This window comes from Glandiceps talaboti, chromosome 20, assembly GCF_964340395.1.
Source record: "Glandiceps talaboti chromosome 20, keGlaTala1.1, whole genome shotgun sequence".
Taxonomy (NCBI): domain Eukaryota; kingdom Metazoa; phylum Hemichordata; class Enteropneusta; family Spengelidae; genus Glandiceps; species Glandiceps talaboti.
Window position 1 is genome coordinate 7,990,156 of NC_135568.1, and position 16,352 is coordinate 8,006,507.

Here is a 16,352-nt window from a genome sequence, read left to right on the forward strand (position 1 = left end):
CCCACACACACACACACACACACACACCCACAGTGATGTGTTACACAACAAGAGCTTATGCTATCATGCTTGAAAAGATAACGAAGGCAAAAGTATCAGAAGTGTATGCAAGGGGATGTAGGGTAACAGGTTTGTGGCTACAGCTCTGTGACAACCCTACATGTGTACACTGTCTTTGCTCGAGACTGACTGTATAATCAAAATCATTTAAATATTGTATTATTCAGGAAACCAAGAACTTCTTAGGACCCACTTGATGTGGAAGAACTTATTAAAGAAGTATGAAGATGATGGCTGCATAGTTAATGCCCAAGATTTCCTGCGACTACAAGTTTAATAACCATGGGAACAAGAACCTGGAATTTGCACTAAGTTCTGAATGCAAATGAAAACATTGAATGACGTGCAATATATGCAGCATACATTTATTGATGACATAGCATATCATGCTGTGTGCAAAATTTAACACAGTTTTCACCTCAGAAACAAAATCATAAACTAATTAAGCTGTTACTTTGTTCAAGAAAACTCCAGCCTATTTTCAATTAGAAACAAGAAAAAGGTCAGGGGTCACCATGCAAATTGTTTAGATAGAGGTGAACATGATATAATTTTAGAATCCAAAATGGCTGCCGAATAATATGCTAATTATATGGGAAGATGTGGAATGAATGAATGAAATTTATTTCACCAGGTAACAAAAATAAGCTACACTTTCAAAGAAACATATGATACAAATATACAAAATGAATACAAAAGAAACAGACAATTGTTATCTGATGTGGACCATGGAAATAGTTCAGCGGAACTATAGTCTTGTCCATGGCCGGTACATTTTTCTACATTTCAAATCGATAATGGTATGCAGAAGAAAGGTGAATCAAAAGTATACACATACACACACACGTGTTGATTTCCCTAAAAACAAGATGGTGAAACCCCAAATTTCTGTCATTATTTCTAAAGGACCAGGATCAAGATTTCATATAGCAAAATCTTGGGTGATTCACCTAATCTACATTTTTAATCAAAGTGGTCCCCAAGGCAAATTGTTTGTGAGCCTGGGATGTGATCATTGTTTTATTTTCTATAAATTATCATATCGTGACTATTAACATATCCAGAGATGCAAAAGGTGTCATTACTTATGCAGAGATTATTTTATCATTTTTTTCTTGGTTTTTACATCTTCAAAGTTATTCATCACATATATACGAATTCAGAACAGTTAGTGAATATATATACATGTAGACTGTAAAGTACATCACCATGGTGTCCCCATCATCTCTCCCCTTTGTTCTTATCCCTCCTCTCTGTTTGTGGAAAGGGATTAGAAGAGCGCCCTCAATGGCTGATCTTTCAGTCCACAATACATGACATTGTATATTGAAAAACTGCACAGAAGACATAAACAATAATATGCAAATTTATGATTGTGCATCAGAGGAAAACAAAATACAGCCCATTTCAAATTACCGTTCACTGGCTCTGTTTGATGCAACCACGAACCAATAAGAACTTGCACATGCTACACTTTTGAGATAGCAAGATTGAATGAATGCAGTTTCTTGAGACATTTTATGTAGTTGACTAAAGTGCATGCAAATATCAAATGCAGATGTCAAAAAATGGTGACAGTTTATCTATTTCATTTAGACAAAATGTAGCAAGAAATTGCAGTCTTCATATCTTAGTATGGAGAGTTCCTTATTGATTTTATCAAATAGCTGGTGGACGGTAACATGAAACAGACTTCTTAAATTTCCTTACTTCTACATGATGTACACATATATATACTTGATATATTTCAATATTTTCAGTTTTATATTTTTCTATGATTGAGATATACATATTGATAGTGGATGTTTCTATGAAAAATTTAAGATGAATTATTAAGAATTATATTTTAACAAGGAAATTCTATGTTTAATAGCTTATTAGATATCCGTATATATGACAATAGTAGTTAAATATTTAGACTGAATTCCACTCAGACTTATTGAAATATTGGACCAAGGTTATTATATTCTCCATTGTATTATTGTTGTTAAAGGCTTACATAGGAAGCAGAATTTGCTTTTTTTAAATTGTGAAATTTCATTTCATTTCAAGTTATACATAAGTGACCCAGGGCTCGAAATTAACAGTAGTCCCATGCCCACAGACTACCAATTCTTGTCATGGGGCTACCATAATTTGCAGCTGGTAGCCCACTCAGGCTACCACTGATTATGTGATGAAGATGGAAGATTTATGGACATGAAAGTATTTTAATAGCACATATATTTCCAATATAGGAAATCTGTTTTCAGTTCAGGAGTAATATGGGACTACAGGTCACAATCCTTGGGCCACCACTTTCTGAAATTGGTATACCACTAGGAATACCAAAGAAAAAAGTTAATTTGAAGCCCTGATAGTGTTTCATTTCATTTCAAGTTATACATAGTGATCATTTCATGTACTATTTTTACTGTATAACATTTATTTTAAAGCTGCATTAGCTGCTACTGGAACGTTTTTTTTCAACCTGTTTTGTTAGATATAAATTTAATAAGATATTGTACACACCCTGAACAGCATTGAATCCCCATGGGTGAATATATTTGAATAGCTGTACACACAGTAAATCCAACCAATTTGATTTCTGGGTCTGTACCCTAAAATCGGTGCCCTGAATGCAATCCCGATTTCAACATATCACTGTACTACTGTGGATAAAATGGACCTCTAATTAACATGTATAATGTCTAATTATGGGCATTTTAACCATTTTCAGTGAGTGTTTATTTGGTCGACAAAATAATACTCCAGTTACAGCTCGTACATTTTTTAAAAATTGATTTTTTTTATATATTTCTATATATAATTATATATATCTAGATATCTAACAAGTACTAGTATGTATCAAATGTCTCAGAAATACAGATATCATAGTACTGTATACATAGCAGCTTTTATAACACCATAGGTGATAGTGCCGATGATAATTGCCTGTTTTTCGTAGACACAAACCTAAGAGATTGTAACACTAAGGTGTCACAGTAAGGGAGGGGGTGGTATGTAGGAAAGTGAACGGATGTACTGCAAAAATTGATCACTTTTTCCTTAAAACGTGTTTCATCTTCCATAAAACATCCACCATAAACATCACTGTATAGCCACCAACGGCTAAAATACAAAATTGTAGGTTCCCTGGGCCATGGCACACCCCTGTCTGACATTTATCCAAGTAGCCCCCCCCCCCCCCCCCTGTGTAATGATATTTTTCATTCTCATTTTATATTCTAGACTTGAGAGTTTTATGCAAGCAGTGTTTATCACTTCAATCCAATCGTGTGATGCAATACGGATGGTCTTTCAGCTTTCATCATATTTTTATTCACTAGATGTGGAATGGTTTTGTTTACGACTTACTAGTATAACAGAAGTCCAGTTTTGTCAGTGTTGACAGGAAAAGAATCTGTAGTATAACGACGTATAGTAAATTCGTCAAAAAACAGACCATACTACAACCCCTTTAAAGTTGCCGATCACCTGCTCTGTTTCAATCAACGACGGAGAAACCACTACAAGAAATGGAATATTCTACACCAAGATAGCAAGATCCAAATTTCTTGCTACAATTTGTCTAAATGAAATAAACTATCTTAAAGTACTGCAACTAGACACAGGCATTTGTGTCTACATTTGCTGTCTGCATGGTGGCACATTATTTAGACAAAATGTCGCAAGAAACTTTATGTGCAGTTTCTTATCAGTTTTTATGTGGTTGTAGCAAACAGAGCCAGTGAACACTAACATGAAACGAGCTGTATCACTTGTGGAGTGATACCGGGTAGTTGACAACGTGACATGACCTGTCGTACCTTACAGATTAATAGCCTACCAGCATAACTATACTTTGTAGACATAACTACTAATACTCGGTGTATATTACACAGCTATACAATCTACTTTATTCCAGGCCTGTTTACATTGTCGTTTTTTGACTTTTTTATCAAGTTTGTTGCATCAATGCCAGTGTTACTTTATACTTTATGTTGTGGAAATAAATATTTCTGAAAGTCCTATTATCTGTATTTGTAATGTTTTCAATGATGAAATGGACACTCACTTCGGTGAGTTTCTTGTGATTGTTTGTCTTTTAAAGGAAACGTGTCATGACATCATATTCAGTGTTCTGTGTCGACGAATAATATCAGCGAGTCTAACAGAGCTTGCCTTGTGAGCTACCAATACCATTCAAATTCACTAACGGAACGGTATTCTAAATTTGTGTCAACAACTGATGGTGGATAAACTTTTTTTTTTAAATTATCAAAGATTCAACACATCCACTACACACAGAATATGAATATCTCCCAAGTGACCGTCGCCTCAGAGTACCACATGCACATCAAACAGGTTTACATTACTTTCGTGCAAAGATCAATTCAACTCATTAACATGTAATTGCTGCTAAATGTATTATTTGTAGGATTTGTAATCTTTACTTTGCATGGATTTATCTATTTGTGTAAATGTAATCTATGTGGCTATGTAATTCCTGTCAATGCAAAATAAATTTCATTTTTTTCATGATGAATACAGTTATTAAAATGAATTATTAAAACATTGTTGGAATTTTTATTGGGTAAACCGGTCGATTGAAGAATACTTTATCGTCCGAATACAGATCTCTGATACACGTATTGTCCATATAATACCAAGATCACAGGTAAAGTGTGACGTCGTATACCAGATCACAGTTAAAGTATGATGTCATGTACAGGATCACAGTTATAGTGTGATGTCATGTACAAGATCACAGTTAAAGTGTGACGTCATGTACAAGATCACAGTTATAGTGTGACGTCATGTACCAGATCACAGTTAAAGTGTGACGTCATGTACAGGATCACAGGTATAGTGTGAGGTCATGTACAAGATCACAGTTAAAGTGTGACGTCATGTACAGGATCACAGTTATAGTGTGACGTCATGTACCAGATCACAGTTAAAGTGTGACGTCATGTAAAAGATCACAGTTAAAGTGTGACGTCATGTACCAGATCACAGTTAAAGTGTGACGTCATGTACCAGATCACGGTTAAAGTGTGACGTCATGTACCAGATCACGGTTAAAGTGTGATGTCATGTACCAGATCACAGTTAAAGCGTGACGGCATGTACAAGGTTGATCACAGTTAAAGTGTGATGTCATGTACTAGATCGCAGTTAAAGTGTGACGTCATGTACAAGATCACAGTTAAAGTGTGATGTCATGTACAGGATCACAGTTATAGTGTGACGTCATGAACAAGATCACAGTTAAAGTGTGACGTTATGTACCAGATCACAGTTATAGTGTGACGTCGTATACCAGATCGCAGTTAAAGTATGACGTTCGTTCTGCGCAAGACCATTGTAACTTAGGCAGTCGCAACCTTTCTTATTTGATTTTGCCACTTTGTGAAATTTAAGCTTCATTGAAAATATTTCCAACAGTGTATCAATGATATGAATGTTCTCAATCATCCAGGTATGAAGTTAATAACGAAGTAATCATAATCTATTCTACTGGACTTGCTGTTGTTTTGAATGGCAATAGTTTCACGTCCTATCCTGGACACTTCTTCAGGCCGACTGATGCTTGATCTATTGACAGATGGTAATTGGTGACATCCGACGGAGTATAATTGTCATGTGATGTGCCAATGATAATATCGGTGTAGATATTGAGAGATCCATTCTGATATGGAGAGATCCATTCTAACACACAGAGTCAACACAAAGTAGTTAATGTTTTACTCATAAACAGCAGTTGAATTGTCTTTTCAATTTCCACTCTGACAACCAGCACTGTCATGGTGATGGTTGAGTTCACAGGGGCGTGTATTATTGCTTAGATTTCCGTTTTCTTAGGAAAATATCACACGAATCTTGCTGCTACAAATGTATCGATCTATTAGTACTACGTATACTATAAATACTCTCTTTCCCTGTACGGGTAGGAATATATATTCAAAAGGTTGTTATATTTAGTCTGTAGACCTGGAAAACAACAATCTATGCAATATTACACGCCCCTGTGGTTGAGTTGGTCAAACTAGACATGTGTATATGCTCTCGCTGTCTTTCGATGAGTCGGTTCTGAAGTTGCATATTGGATGACTTGCCATGGTTTGTCAGTAAAAATATTGATGACACGCATTCCGTAGCTGTTTCCACAACTTGTACAGACATTAACGACTGTATCCCTCAGGGACATCACCCTGTATATACATGTATAATATACTGATAACCTTTATCCTATTAACATTCAAAACATCACTATGTTATTGTTAACGTTACCACAGACAACGTAAAAATGTGCCACTCCTTTACTGTGATGTTACTGATTATCTAGTGTCTGTAGGTTGGTGAACGTCAAAAACACGTTTAAGGGTTGGCAAAAACAAAAAGGGGAAGGGTAACTATATTTCAGAAGTACAAGAGGGGTGCCACTGAACTTTCATTTAGGACGAGGGAGAGGCAATTGTTCCATTAGTCTCGCTGCCAGACTCGTGACTATCGTCCCTAATCTGTTTATGTATACCGAGCGGCGCAGCCGCGAGAAGAGAGGGACCAGTGTTCTCGCGGCTGTGCCGCTTGGTATACATAAACAGATTAGGGACGATAGTCACGAGTCTGGCAGCGAGACTATTGTTCCATTTAGTTTGTTTCAAAATATTTCGTATTGCCAGATACCGCAATGTTGTCTATTGCCATAGCCTTGGCTTATTGGTGGGCCGTTCAGTTTTTGGCAACCTTGTCAGCAACAGTCTAGCATCATTTGATTTGATTTGTCGAACGGCAAGTACGGGATCAGTGAGATATAAGATTGTCATGTTACATAGACGTGCAAATCGTTCACATAGCAGCGTCTGCCCTATCCGGTACCATTTTAATGACTGGGTTGACTAAGGAACAATTGTGCTTCAAACCCAAACACTTAGATCATTGAGAAGCAAATGTTCCGAATCTTACATTGCTAATACAAATGGTTGTGTGTCTTTGGCGAGGCATACACTTGCAGATTATGAGCCAGTGACTATAACTTTTCAACCATCATGTTATACATAACTCAAATAAAGCTGTTGAACTTACGATTTAATGGGCAGGAAATTCCTTTTCGATTTAGCCATTTTAGTGCAAAATGTTTGTATATTTCTTCATCGTAATTAACATGTTGCGGAGTGCATGATTATATCATAATATCATTTCTGCAAAAAACTCCAATTGAAAGCTTATTACGAATGGCATATATGATACAATGTGTACAGGTGTATCTTTTTACATTTGCACAGAAGGTCGATCGGGCTGTTTCCAAAAAGAACTCGAACAGGCTGGCTTGCGAGGACGAAACTTAGATATTGCAATTGCTTGCCCACCCCCGACCGTAAACAAATGATCACTCCCTACGTAACGAGGTTCACAAGCTGAATATAAAAGATTTCTGCTGTAACATAGCGTCTGTGAATTTATCCGCTTTTTAGGCTGTGGAGTATTAAGAGCAGTTGCGGACAGTGACGAATCGGAGATCAATAAAGGTGAGATGATTTCAGGTAGATTTAACTACAGTCATGAAATTATTTGTATATATTGGTGAAAATGTCGAATATCATTCTGTACAAAGTTGCGAAAAGACATTTCCTTCTGTTTGAACCTGCACATCAAGAATACGCACGAGGTTATCGCGCACATGTCAGTTTGCAATTCTTTCAAGTTTATTTGTTTCAAAAAAGTCTATAGTGGTCTGAGTCTTCATGGAATATTAAGGTCATTCCTACCATTTTGTCTAGTTGTGTATCGATTGGGATTTAAAAAGTCACGACGAAATAGGTGTATGACCTCGTGAAGCATATCGTGAACGAAAATACGTAATTATTAAAACATTTCCCTTGCCGTTTGGAGAGAACACTTGTACAGCGCGTATATTGATACATTTATAGTAGCAGGATTCGTGTGATATTTTCCTTGGAACAATCTAGCAAAAATACTGTGCCCGTGTCTTACAGTTCAGTCTATTACGAATGATATCAGCGAGTCTAACGGAGCTTGCCTAGTGAGCTACCAATACCATTCAAATTCACTAACGGAACGGTATTCTGTTTTGTGTCAACAAGTGATGGTGGACACACTTTTAAAAAAATATCAATGATTCAACACATCCACTACACACAGAATATGAATATCTCCCAAGTGGCCATCGCCTCAGAGTACCACATCCTCGTACAAACAAGTTTGGTGATCTAATGACAGATGGTTGGTGACACCGGACGGAGTAGAATTGTCACAATGATAATTGAAATTCTAACACATGGAGTCAACAAAAATAACTATTTTTGTACCCATAAACAGCAGTTGAATTGTCTTGTCAATTTTCACTGAGGCAACCAGCATTATCCAGCGGTGATGGCTGAGCGCTCTCTCTCTCTCTCTCTCTCTCTCTCTCTCTCTCTCTCTCTCTCTCTCTCTCTCTCTCTCTCTCTCTCTCTCTCTCTCTCTCTCTCTCTCTCTCTCTCTCTCTCTCTACTAATAACCTTTTTCACCCTTGTGAGATGAACCTACCTGTACAGTGTGGTTGTGAATATGTAATTTAATTAATGTATGATCGCAAATTGTATCATTTGGGTATGGATATTTTCATCAGAATTTTGCTGTCTTAAAAGATGTCTCAGTTTTGTGGTCATACGCAATAACACCAACGTCGAACATTGATCGCCGTTTTGATGACGTTTAACATGAATATCATGATGTTTAATGTCCAATATCACAAAGTGATATTTCACATTAAACGTAATCAAGAATGATCGATCTGAGCATAGGTATAATTATGATAACACCCCATATCTACTGATAACCTTTCTCACCTTTCTTCCCGGAACTCTCTTTAATTAAGACTAATCTTACCTTATTTTCTGATGTGTCATTTCATCATTCTAAACATAACTGTGTTACCACAGACAACGTGAAAATATGACCTTGTCTGTGATGTAGTGCTTGTTGCTTAACGGACTTGCAAAGTTGGTGGACGCGTCCAAAACATGTTGAACTAATGGATTGGCCACTTTTAAGAGACGGACCGTCAAAATAAAAGGACAGGTTACTATATTTCAGAAGTGCAAGAGGTGTGTCACTGAACTTTCATTGAGACGAGGGAGGGGTAATTGTTTTCCAAAAGTTCAGTTTGTCTCAAAACATTTCATATTGGCAAAATACCCTGCGCAACGTTGCCTGTTGCCATAGCATTGACTAAATGATAGGCCGTTCAGTTTTTTGTCAACCTTATCAGCAGCGATAGCACCATTAATTTGATTTGATTTGTCGAATGACAAGTACAGGGATTAGTGAGATATAAGATTGTCATATTACATGGGAGTGCAAATCCTTCACATAACGATGTCTGTCCTATCCGGTCCCCATTGATATGGCTGGGTTGACTAAGGAACAATTGTGCATCAAACCCAAACACTTAGGCCATTGATAAACAAGTCATCAGAATATTGCATTACTGATATAAATGGTTGTGTATATTTGTCGAGGCATAAACTTGCAGATTATGAGCCGGTGACTATATCCATTCAACTACCACCATGTTATAAATACTCAAATAAAGCTGTTGAACATATATACTTAAGCAATAACCCCCGCCGAAGGCGGGTATACACGAGATTTTGGTACAATTCGCGACATATAGCACGAGCCGAATGGCGAGTGCTATATGGAGCGAATTGTACCAAATTCGAGTGTATACCCGCCTTCGGTGGGGGTTATTGCTATTATATTATATCAAAATATGTGTCTATTTCTTCTAAATGTGATTCTGTGGTTATTTATATGCCTGAAAAGGCGAATTCACACGTACAGAAAAAGATCGTCGGTAATAGATCGTCGGGAACGAGCATATTTTGATGAGTGGATACGTTCATGTCGCCCCCACACACACGTAGTGACGTACTGCATGAACACAAACCGTACACTGCATTGCATTGCATTGATAAATTACTTTATTTACATCATATAATGCATAACGAAAACGCGTTGAAAACTAGCAACAAAGAAAACGGGGCAAGAGGTCAAAGAAAGTAACAATTTTGTTTGGATATTTACATAAGAACAATACAATCTTGTACACTTCTAAAAATAGATGTCTCGCCGTTGAATCAGTTGAATCCGCGGAGAAAGCTCGTGACAGTAAATCAGAGACGCGACGTTACACAGTCTACTTTAATTTAATGGTTACCAAATTGAACATTGACTTAACCTGAAAATGTACAGTTTTGAAATAATCCTGACGCACTTGACTGATGGTTAAACGTTAAATTGGTGTTGCTTGATTCAACGAGAGCAGGACGCTGAGACGGCTCGTTGCATGGGAGAACTTGTACCTTATCAGCCATGGCCAGTGATGTTGAAGCCCCTGATCGATCGTTGCTTTCGATCGCAAGGTCATCGGTGGAATTATTTGGACTACTGTAATCCAAACTATTGTACAGGATACCTGACACACCTTTACTCTGAAGAAGTGTTAACTTATTGGTATAAGAACGAACACATTCTGCTTGTATGTACTATTCATATGCTAGTTTAGGGGCCCATTTTACCACTGCCAGCCGTGGTAAAATGGGATTTTACCACAGTTATTATCCAATCAGAATGGCACATAGTAGCATGATATAATATAATTATGATTTAATGGGCAGGAATTTCCTTTTCAATTTACCATTTTAGTGCAAAATGTATGTTTATTTTGTCAAAGATTCTTCATCATAATTAACATGTTGAAAAGTGCATGGTTATATCATATAATTTCTGCAAAGAATTCCCAATTGAAACCTTATTACGAATGGCCATGTATGACTTAATGTTTACTGGGTATCTTTTTTACGCTTACAAAGAAGGTCTGGCTGTTTTCAAAAATAACTCCAGGGGGCTGGTTTGCGGTAACAGAACTTACGTTTAGCCAACCCACCCCAACCATAAACAATGATCACTGTGTGTGAAGATGTAATGTTGACACCGCATGACATGCTATAAAATGCTATTATGTGAATTTACCCGCTCTTTAGGCTGTGGAGTAGGAGCAGTTGTGGACAGTGAAGAATCGGAGGAGATCATTAAAGGTGAGATGGATTTTAGGTAGATTTAGCTATATAGTCATGAGTTTATATTGGTGAAAATGTCGCATGTCATTCTGTACCAAGTTGCGAAAGACTTCTTTTTCTGATTGAAACTGTAAAACACTTCGAGGTTATCGCACACAGGTCAGTGTAGTACTGAAGTGAAGTGTTGAGTTTACAGGTTTTCAGAGTTGACGATAGGCTCTGGTTTGCATTTCTTGTAAGTTAGTTGGAGCTGAATTGTGAGAGAGTTTATGTCCTTGGCAGCAATATGAACTGTTTTCGGTATATGTAGTAGATTCCATACTCGGATCGATCTAAAGTAGTAGTAGTAGTAGTAGTAGTAGTAGTAGTAGTAGTAGTAGTAGTAGTAGTAGTAGTAGTAGTTTTCAATTGAACTTTATTCGTCTTTGCCCTGATACATTGAAGTGCTAAATAAAATATTTACAAAGGAAATCAGCAGAGTACGAATGAAAGTATAAATTTAAAATCCAAATACATCGGTACGGCTAGACATGGAAAACATTAAATGAGACTTGCGTGTTTGGCGAGAACAAAGTTATGTACATCAGTAGTAGTAGTAGTAGTAGTAGTAGTAGTAGTAGTAGTAGTAGTTGTAGTAGTAGTAGTAGTAGTAGTAGTAGTAGTAGTAGAGTAGTAGTAGTAGTAGTAGTAGTAGTAGTAGTAGTAGTAGTAGTAGTAGGTGGTGGTGGTGGTGGTGGTGGTGGTGGTGGTAGTAGTAGTAGTAGTAGTAGTAGTAGTAATAGTAGTAGTAGTAGTAGTAGTAGTAGTAGTAGTAGTAGTAGTAGTAGTAGTATAGTTTATTATAGTGACATGAAGAAATATGCCACCTTAGTGAATAAACTTTACTTAAACGTGAGTGAGGAGCTTATTACAATGAAGAATGTGTTATGTACAAGGCAAAAACAGAAGCTATCTGATAATGTATAAGTTGTCCCTTCTCTTTAAAAATGCTTTCTCAATAAACCTTGTTATATTTCTCACTTTTCTCGACATCAAGAACTTTAGTTTTTCATTGTCTGGCAAATCAGAATAATCGTCGTCAAAATCAAAATGTACTTTGATCATCGACACTGTCCGTCGATCGAATTTTCAATTGAAAGTATTTTGGTGGCAAAAAGCGAGGACATTTTACCATTTGTAACGCAACCTTAACGTGTACGAATCCATTGAAACCAAACAGTTAAAGGATGGGCGACTAAAACATTATTTTCTTTATCTGTTTAACCTTTATTCAACCAAGTCTGGTTGAAAATGCGTACGACTAGGTATATTCTCAAAATGAATGGATGTAAAGTTGTATTGTTGTACTGAAAATGTCTGGTTTCTTTTCAGTTTGTCAACAAAAGGCCGTTTGACAGTGAAAAGTACCCATAGTAAAGTGTTATGATTCTGTGAGTGAGGTTGGTGTCCATATATGAATTCACATATCTGTGATCGTTGACACTGAGCCTAGATCGAATTTTCAAAATATTTTAATGACATTTGGCAAGCAATGTCATTTTACCTCGATTTGCAAACAAAACATGAATGTGTGTGTGAATTCGGTGAAAACAGTAAAAGCGGAAGGAATGTATGACCAGAAAAATTGTTCTGTTAAAGCTTTATTCTACCAAGTCTCAAATTGAAAGAAGGTGAGCAGTGCATGCTGCATTCTTATACTGGAAATTAATGACTTCTTTTCAGTTTGTGAACTAAAGACCCTTCGACAATCAAATCTCTGCCCGACTCTGGGATGCATATTGTTGGGATGTTCGTGCTAACAGCTGAAATTCACTAGCATAGAATGCTATTATATCATCTACAACCCAGATCGCACTTCAGTATGACGTACACTCTGTGCAACTTCATTGTAACTTAGCAACTTGTCTGATTCGACTGTGCCGCTTTGCGAAAGTTTAATTGAAAATATTTGCAACATTGCAGATTGCATTTTCTGACCTGAACCGAGTCTTCCTAATATCTATTGGTATGTTATTCCGAAGTTTTGTTCCTGTAAACTTAATGATAAATTGTCCTGTCACATGTTTAGTTCTTGGAATATTTAGATCATTCCTGCTCATTTGTCTAGTTGTGTATTAATGATCAGTTGAATTTTAAAAGTCAAGAAATACATGTGATATATTCTTGAAAAGTATATCATGAATGAAAACTCCTAAATTATCAATTTATCATGTTGATAAAGAAATTTAAATGCCAAGTTTCCTTCCACTGTGTTCCGAATATGATCGGACAAGGGTTTGTAAACATTTCTAACTCTTTCGATAATTGTCCACAAAATGTAATATTTCTAATGGTGAATGCACAGCTCGCCTGACGATCAGACAAACATAGTCTATATGTGATATGACGTGTCGTGTGCCACCCTATCAACCAGCACTCAGAGTGCAATATACCAGGACATAATGTTGCGTTGTAAAATACAAGCTAAAGGCCGAGAGTCTGCTTACCTTAAGTTTTATCAAGTTGCGTTGGGGTGGGGTGGTGTACATCACCGAGTAATTATTAAGCCTTCACGATTTCTAGCTAGTCTATATGATGCGAACGAGTCTGGGTAGGCTGTAATTGTTCAAAAGCCGTCAATCTAAATAGTATGTTACAATATTTACACTGTTTTCTTTCATTTTCTTTTCAGAATTAGAAACGTGCCCTCAACGGTTGAACATAAAAACTTGAAATACATGTACAGGTATATATTTTGAAATATGTCATATTTGAGTCCCAACAATCAGACGCTGTTTAGGGCTTTGGTAGTGCTGCTCATCAGTTATGTACTAATATTGATTGTTTATATGGCTTCACGTCTGGGACCGGATTTACGACATTTAAAGAATGCTGCTCAGTATAGTCACAGTAACAGCGACACTTACACTCGCCAAAACAACAAAGTCAAAGATCTCCGGACGTCAAACATTAGCAAAATGGAAAGTACTTACGATTTTGAAGACACAGATATGTCGAAATTTCGTTACCGAAAATTGTTTTCGAACGGATCAGATGTATGTTCAAGGATAATATCGGGGCAAGATAAAATTAACAAGACACGTGTGACATCGTTAAATACTTTCTTAAAATCAAAGATTTTGAAGGACAAGGCTTTCAACAAACTCACGAAAAACTGCACACAATTTAAGCAAGAAAGGGGTTACTTTAAGCCAGTGACAGCAGAAGAAAAGGAATTTCCACTCGCGTATGGGATATACATGTACAAATCGGTTTCACAGGTTGAACAGTTATTGCGGACAATTTATTACCCACAAAGTACATACTGCATACACGTCGACAGCAAGGCATCAGCTGTAATCCATCAAGCAGTACAGGCGATTACAAAATGTTTCGACAATGTGTTCGTAGCCTCTCGTCTTGCTAAGGTCACGTGGTGTTCCATCGAAGTTGTCCGCGCAGAAATCAACTGTTTGACGGATTTAGAAGAGCGAAGTAAAACCTGGAAATATTACCTAAACTTGAGTGGACAAGAATTTCCGCTTAAAACAAATCGTGAAATTGTTCAGATTTTGAAAGAATTTCAGGGAAAGAATATTATCATGAGCCATCACTTGACGAAATTGAATTTATTTCCAAATAGACAAATATTTGCATACTTTATCTCACAAGGAAGAGTTAAGAACTCAACAATACCAAAAACTGAACCCAAACCTTTTGATGGACCCATCTTTAAAGGTGAACTTCACGTTGCGTTGACAAGAGAATTCGTCAACTTTGTTCTTCATTCCAAGATAGCACGTGATTGGTTTGTCTGGCTTAATGACACCCTCTGCCCTGACGAATACTTCTACCAGACTCTGAGTAGACTACCTGGTGTACCCGGAGGTCGTGAATTTGTGAAGATAGACAGGGTCATTGATCAGATCGTAAGAGTCAAAATTTGGCGTGGTACATGCAATGGAAAAATAGTACGCGAGATTTGTGTGTATGGCTGGAAAGATCTACCAAGTTTAGTGAGGAGCCCGTATCTATTTGCCAACAAGTTCCATGCAAATTTCGATAGTGTTACACTTGAATGTTTGGAAGAATTAATCCACAATCGTACATACAGCCCTATCAAACTCAATCTCCCTTTCTATAAAAACTTCTCCACATCAACGTTCGATACCCGGTTTGCGGTTTTAAATGAAACAGGCTGGCTACTACATGTACCAGATACTGACAGTTTGTAAGGTTGTTCGTCGTGTCGGGGCGCTCTAACACACCAACGTTACTAACGCCGTGGCGTCGAGGGCGAAGTGACACGCGGCACGATGTGTCTTACAGCATAGGGGCGTGTAGTATTTCTTAGATTGTTGTTTTCCTTGTCTAAGCTAAATATAACAATGTTTTGACTTGGCTATTCTTCCCTTACCGTGTTAAAACAACACTTGTAAATTGATACATTTCTTTCAAAAATCAACTTTTATTTATCTATATATCCCTTTGAAAGAATGTATACATCATGTAGCTCACAAAGCATTAGCAAACTCTTTCAACATTTTGTTCTTCTTATTATAATTGATAGAAAATATTTCTCCTCTTATTATTTGTTCAATATCTCATCTTCCACAATTGTCGCTTTATACACGGCAAAAGTCGCCACCATCAAGATTAAATTAAATACATCAAAGATCTTACAATATATTCTGTATCCATACACAATGTGCTTCCACACATGCGTTCATTCTATACAATTGATTGATTGATTGATTATATTTATACATTTTATCCAGAACTGCTTTACAACTTTATATTCATAAAGGAAATGTTTACTATCTACAATATTTTTACAAATCTCACAGAATGGATTATTCATTATTTTCAACAAATTTTCTTTGTGTGGAATTTTGTTGTGACGGTATAATAATAAATAATAATTAAATTGTCTTATTTTTTTAACTAGCATACATTTAATTTTTTCTACCCATATTTCCTTCCAGTTACAATCTTTTCCACAATCCTTTTCCCAAATCTTAGGAGCATACATTTTAACACCGCTATTACACACTATGTTCCAGTAAAAATCTTTACATGCAAACATGTTTTTGTTTTCTCCGTTGAAAGCTCTTTTTCTTAGCTGTATCCTACCAAATCTTATATAAATCTTATTCACACATAATCCTGTACCATGTTTTGGGGATTGCTTTTTTTACCTCTATGTATTGTACAATCCAGTTTCTCTTACATTTCAATTTC

The 16,352-nt window shown here is 36.6% G+C and overlaps 2 protein-coding genes across 2 annotated transcripts in view; both read left to right on the forward strand.

The window, feature by feature from the left end:
- Positions 1-4,582, forward strand: part of LOC144450882 (3'-5' exoribonuclease HELZ2-like) — a 31,672-nt gene extending 27,090 nt beyond the window's left edge. Inside the window, exon 26 of the mRNA XM_078141628.1 lies at positions 228-4,582. Within this exon, the coding sequence (XP_077997754.1) occupies positions 228-337 (110 nt within the window). The 3' untranslated portion in view covers positions 338-4,582. The remainder of the gene's footprint in view (positions 1-227) is intronic.
- A 9,507-nt stretch (positions 4,583-14,089) lies between these two features.
- Positions 14,090-15,346, forward strand: LOC144451033 (N-acetyllactosaminide beta-1,6-N-acetylglucosaminyl-transferase-like). Its single transcript, XM_078141792.1, has one exon. The coding sequence runs from the start codon at positions 14,090-14,092 to the stop codon at positions 15,344-15,346; it is 1,257 nt and encodes a 418-aa protein (XP_077997918.1).
- The last annotated feature ends 1,006 nt before the right edge of the window (positions 15,347-16,352 follow it).